At 35.9% G+C, this 6,156-nt stretch overlaps 1 protein-coding gene across 2 annotated transcripts in view; it reads left to right on the forward strand.

Moving 5' to 3' along the window:
- Positions 1–5,595, forward strand: part of Clhc1 (clathrin heavy chain linker domain containing 1) — a 29,566-nt gene extending 23,971 nt beyond the window's left edge. The window contains exons 11-12 of one of the 2 annotated variants that reach the window (XM_021176939.1): positions 2,628–2,807; positions 5,281–5,595. In XM_021176939.1, the coding sequence (XP_021032598.1) occupies positions 2,628–2,807; positions 5,281–5,474 (374 nt within the window). In that variant the 3' untranslated portion in view covers positions 5,475–5,595. The remainder of the gene's footprint in view (positions 1–2,627; positions 2,808–5,280) is intronic. The other variant, XM_029484155.1, reaches the window with a different exon arrangement.
- Positions 5,596–6,156: the final 561 nt, after the last annotated feature.

Below are 6,156 nucleotides of genomic sequence, written 5' to 3' on the forward strand. Positions count from 1 at the left end.
AAAAAAAAAAAGGATATTTGTGACTGTTGAATTTGATCATTTTCAAGTAGTGAATTGATGTTCACTTATGATGTATTTCTTAATGCTCTTAATGTCTTCATTCATTGATATCAACATCATACCTGACATTACTGTCAGAGCAGTAGCTAGCTGCTTACGTGCATTATTGGACTTAATCATTTTGTTGAGTCTGATGTAACTTTTGTTATACTATCTTCTTTATAGACAGAAACTGAGTGTGTTTGTTTTCCCAGAGGATAAGGCACAAAGGGACGTTTGCGTAGTTATACAATAACAGAGAGCCTGGTACAGTGGAATCACTCTACTAAAATTTGTTGAGTAAATTATGTATTGTATTATTAACTAAGGATACAGATTCAGTTTCTGTACTGGTTTTTCATGTGAAAGAACTATATTAGTATTTAGATGTGAAATATGGCTATATTCTGCTTGTATAGTAAGCAATAGAATGGGTCAGATTTGGAATTTCTAATTAGAAAATTCTGCAGATAATATTGTCAAAGAAATCAATCTATAGGAGAGAAGTTTGAATAGCTATTGAGTGTAATAGAGATGGGTTAACCTTAGATGTTAAAACTCAAGATGAGAGATTTAAGCCATAAACTTGTTACTTTTGTAAGAAACTTTTTTCCTATTTGTTTGCTTAATAGTTTGATTTAATTGATGTAGAATAATATTCTTCACTTCCTTCTCCCCATCTTCTCTCTTAACCTCTTTTTTCTTTATATGTATGTATGTGCATGTATTCATATATACATACATGCAGGCACATATAATAATAGATGGAGGAAAGGTGTGAGTACTGGGGACCAGGTAGACCATTTTATATTATATCATGTGTAATTCAGAGAAAATGAACATTTCTAAGCCTGTTTTCTTACTGGTAATACAAAAATGGTGATATATCACTAATTCTTAGTAGCAAAGTCAGTTTATTACTGTTAGTTCCTGGTACACAATACATTTGTTCAGTAAAAACTAGATTGCTCTGTATTACCTTTTAGATACAAATTACATTTATAATAGTTCACAAAAGACATAGAATTTATTTTGAAAATTATTTCTTGTGACCTAAAAGACCTTATGTTGAAAATTTAGGAAATTAGCTGGAATGTGGTGGTGCATAACTTTAATTCTAGCACTCAGGCAGAGGCAGGTAGGTCCCCAACTTTGAGGCCAGTCTCATTTGCAGAGTATGTTCCAGGATATCCAGGGCTACACAGAGAAATGCTTTCTTGAAAAACAAGCAAACAAATAGAAGGAAGGAAGGAAGGAAGGAAGGAAGGAAGGAAGGAAGGAAGGAAGAAAGGAAGGAGAAAATTTAGGAATGAATGTGAATTTTATAAATATAGAGCTGTAATTGTAGTTTTGGGTAGCTTAGTGTTTAGAGAGCATATGAAACATATGAACTTCCTTTTCTGGGGTTAAAAATGGCAAAATGTTGGCACAACAAGATGACTAAGTAGGTGAAGAAGCCCGGTGGCCTGGACTGGACGGAAAAGCAGAGAGCTGACTCCTGCAAGGTCACTCCTGGTGACGTCTGCTGTCATCAGCACCAAGTTGCCTCCCCACCCCCACCTAAAATAAGTAATAAAAAATGATTATATGCTGTCAGTTTCTAACTACTAAAAATAGTTATATTGAGCTTGCTTCTATGACTGATGATTTAAGTTCAGTCACAGGTGAAATGGAAGAGCCAACTCTCCCTTGTCTTCCTGTCTCACCTGTACACACGTCTATATATGTACACATACATGCATGTACACACATACGTGCACATATATATGTTTACACACATATGTGAACACACACACGTATTCACACATATATGCAACTGGACTCAACTGTGTACCAGTGCACACATCCACATACATGCAAAAACATAAATAAACAATTAAAAAAGCCCAAGTACATTGATTCATTACTTAAAAATAGGCTCTTATTATGTAGCCCAGGGCCTCAAACTCACAATTTTCTTTCCTCCAACTTGTCAAGTGCCAGGACTGCAGACATGTGTTATCATGGGCAACTTTATTGACTGCTTCTCAAGATATTCAGTTTTGAATTTTCAAGTACTTGATACTTTTAGGGAACTCATGACTAAATTCTATTTTCTGTACAACACACATAAAGATGAAATTATACTCTCTAGAAATTGGTCTGTATCTGTGCAACAAGGCATGCAGGTATCCACAAAAATAAATAATTTTTAAAAAACCAACCACATTGGTTTAATACTTTAAAACAGACAAGAAAAACTCAACCTAGTATTAGATAAAATCTTACGAATTCTCTCCAACTGTAGTGCTTTTCAGAGGTGAAAACAGTTACAAAGATGAAGTGACAAGTTCCTGACTGCCAACCCCTCCCTGTTCAACACAACACATCTCTGTTCCCGAATAGTATTTAACATACATTCCCTGATATTCCTTGTTCTGAGTTGTCCTTTCTTGCTTCTTATTGTGGCTAAAGTTGAAGAGAAGACTGTTTAGTTTATATTGGAATCATAGTGAGATGTAGAGGTATGGGAAAGAATGCAGGCTGGCAGTAGATATAGGTAGTTACACATCAAGGGAGTGAGATTTGTTCCAATGTTTCACTCACAGATGACCTGATACAACTCATAACAGCATGTCCCCAGATTGACTTAATTAGATGTCTTACTCAAGAAAGGAATGAGAAACCACCATTTTTATCTTTTGGGCTTGCTGTACTCCATATGTTTTCTGTGGATATGAAAAAAGTTGCCGTGAGGCTACTTCAAGAAGTCAGTAAAGGCGGGAAAGGTAAGTGTGTGCACACCACATTCAGGAGCAAAAGAGACTTCTGCTGGGAGTTAGATCAAGAGCAGGCCCAGCTCTCAGTTGCCCACTACTCTCCCTATGCTCTGTCTGTCTGTAGTTTGGTCTGTGACTATCACCTGTTGTGCCCTTGTTGCCCACCTGTCTCTGTATTTGTTGAACAACACAGAGAGCATGGTATGAGAGAGGGATGAAAACACCTTCCCACAGAAACCTTTTACAGTTTACAAGGGAGTAAGTTATGCTACTGACCCAGAACACAGCACTCAGACTACAGTCAGGAGCTATCAACCTATAGCTAAACATTGTTTCTAACATTCATGGGTTATTTGTTTTGTTTAAGGTTGCTTTCAACTGTTTTGCTGTTTTCAACAAGTAATTCTCTCTCTCTCTCTCTCTCTCTCTCTCTCTTATAGAAGAGGACATAGTTTAAGATTAAAGCTATGCATTTAGCTTCAGTTGTAAAAGGTAATTTAGTAGGTAGCCCAGGCATGGTAAATCGGTTACATACTTTTCTTAAAGGAGGGTTAAACTTAAAACAGGCTGAGTACACATTAGGACAGCAGATTGAGTTTTAAATGTCTTTAAAGATTTATTTATTTATTTATTTATTTATTTATTTATTTATTTATTATATGTAAGTACACTGTAGCTGTCTTCAGACACTCCAGAAGAGGAGTCAGATCTCGTTACCAATGGTTGTGAGCCACCATGTGGTTGCTGGGATTTGAACTCAGGACCTTCGGAAGAGCAGTCGGTGCTCTTACCTGCTGAGCCATCTCACCAGCCCCGAGTTTTAAATGTTCTTGAAGTATAGTATTAACTTGATTTTGAGTTCTGACAAAAGTTCATTCTCCTTGAAGGCAAGAGGTATTTTCAGAAAAAAAAAAAAAATTACCATAAGTAAGTACCCACAAGTGCTACAGGAAAAGAGATACTAATGAGCTATTTATGGAGTTCACGATAATTAAACTTAGCTCAAAATTTCCAGAGTTAACATTAGAAGTTTGTAAATGTGAAAATTACCATGTTAGTAAGTCTGTTGACAATGGGATATATTTGTTGAAGGAATTAGAATGACAAATCTTTACTAAGCTCAATGAGAATTGTAAGAGGTAGCACTCTTATAAAAGGTTGATGTAAGTGACCATATAAGTTAGCAATCATTTTACATGTATTTTAAATATTAATTAGCTATAAGCCTTATATAATTTAATTTCCAAATCCATTATATGCATATTTTCATATGATAGTTTCTCTTAATGTAACTTTGCAGTGACAGTGAGGAACTAATTAAATCTTACATTTTCTCCTTACATTAATTTAATATAGAAGCCTAAGCAAATACATTTTTAAATTGTTGTTTGAAGTTAAAGAAAGAATATTAAATTACCTGAAGAGGAAGATAATTTAATATTCTAAATTTATCTTACAAGTAGTAACTAAACTACTTGATAGGAAAATAACAATTGTGTTCAAAATTAAATAGTAATGAAGATATTAATCAAAGAAAAGTCTTAGCAAAGTTTTCTAAGTAATGCAGGTGGTAGGTAAGACATTAGTTCCATAAACTGATGGATACTGGGTTGGGAAGTAGCCCCATCAATGCTCAGTTCCCAGAGCACATATAATAAGTCAGGCATGGGGGCACACATTTGTAACTTCAGTACTGGGGAGTCAGGAAGGCAGGTCCTGGGAGGCCTGCTGGTCATCCACTATAGCCCACGTGGCAAGCTTTCAGGTTAGTAAGAGACCCTGACTCCACAATAGAAGATTAGTCATTCTTAAGGATTTCACTTGTGTATACTTCTGTGACCATACATCTACAACATCACATGTGTCCCCTCATACACAAAGCAAATACATAAACAAATAATTGATAAATACCAAAGAGAGTTACTATCAATTATCTTCCAAAAGTAAATCATACTAGATTTCTTTAAAAGAAAACCCTTTTGTTTCTTTTAGGAAAATATTAGTTATAGATACTAACTACATAGAGCATTCTCTATTTAGGGGAAGGGTTAAGGTTCGCAAAGGAGTTTCTTAAACTCTTGTGCAGCCCTACTAGAGCATTTATGAAGCTGTTTGAAAGTATTATGAAAATTCAAGCACAAGACTATCAGCCTCGATGGTTTCGAGCAGTGCCTCGTGCCTATAAGAAGGGGCTGTACTCTACACTTTCTGAGCTCCCTGCCTTACAGCCTTCAAAAAAGCTACCTGATACAAAGGAGATGACTGGGGAGCATGGACGGTGAATCATGTTCCAGGGGTGAGTTGACACATTAGCATTCAGGAACTTACAAGACCTGGGGCTAAGCACTCAACTTATCATAACATGAAACTTACTGGTCCAAGGCCTGGTTTGAGAGTAACTGTGTTGCAACGATGCCTATTTTTGAAGGATTATCACGTTAACAGGAAATTCTGTAATGTAATACTGTATTTTTTTTTCCAGATGTGATTGAGCATCTTGTGATGAGTGATTTATTTTGCTCCTTAGAAAAGTGGCAAGAAATAGCAAATATCTGTTTGCAGAATGGTTTTAAAAATTTGTCTAATGACATCATGTCCATTCTTCGATCCCAGGCTGGAGTTTCAGAAATTTCTGAAGATGATACCACCAACATAATGGAACATGTTTTTTGGTAGTTCTGTATTTTAACCCCTGAGGGCGCTTGTTCAACATTTTACAGGCATTAGCTGGGGAAGCTGGTTTTAGCATAATTAATATAAATAAATGTTGAGTATAAAGCTCTCAGCAGTAAATCACACTTCTAAAATGATGTTTACATTTGATCTTGAAACACTGAAACATTGCTTCACTCTATCATGTGGCTACTTCTTTTTATTTGTTTGTTTGTTTGTTTATTATATGTGAGTACAATGTTGCTGTCCTCAGACACACCAGAAGAGGGCATTGGATCTCATTACAGATGGTTGTGAACCACCATGTGGTTGCTGGGATTTGAACTCAGGACCTTTGGAAGAATAGTTAGTGCTCTTAACCGCTGACCCATCTCTCCAGCCCCCATGTGGCTACTTCTTATAGCGAATATTGAGCAAATCCAAGAGTATAACTTTGAATAAAATAGCATAGCATTTCTACCTTAGAACAAGCTGATGTCCAAATAGATACCTTTGATATCATCTGATCTCATACCTAGAACTGAAAGGGTGTGGGTAATGCTCTGCCAGTATGCTGGCTTTCTAAATGTCAAATATTGGAACTTTGCTTCGATAAGAAAAGTAGAATATTATTTAAAGACTGGACATGTTGAAAAAAAAAAACTAGACTAGCTTTGTTCTGCTGATTCAAACATGGCTCTATTCT

Source organism: Mus caroli, chromosome 11 (genome assembly GCF_900094665.2).
Source record: "Mus caroli chromosome 11, CAROLI_EIJ_v1.1, whole genome shotgun sequence".
Classification (NCBI taxonomy): Eukaryota; Metazoa; Chordata; class Mammalia; order Rodentia; family Muridae; genus Mus; species Mus caroli.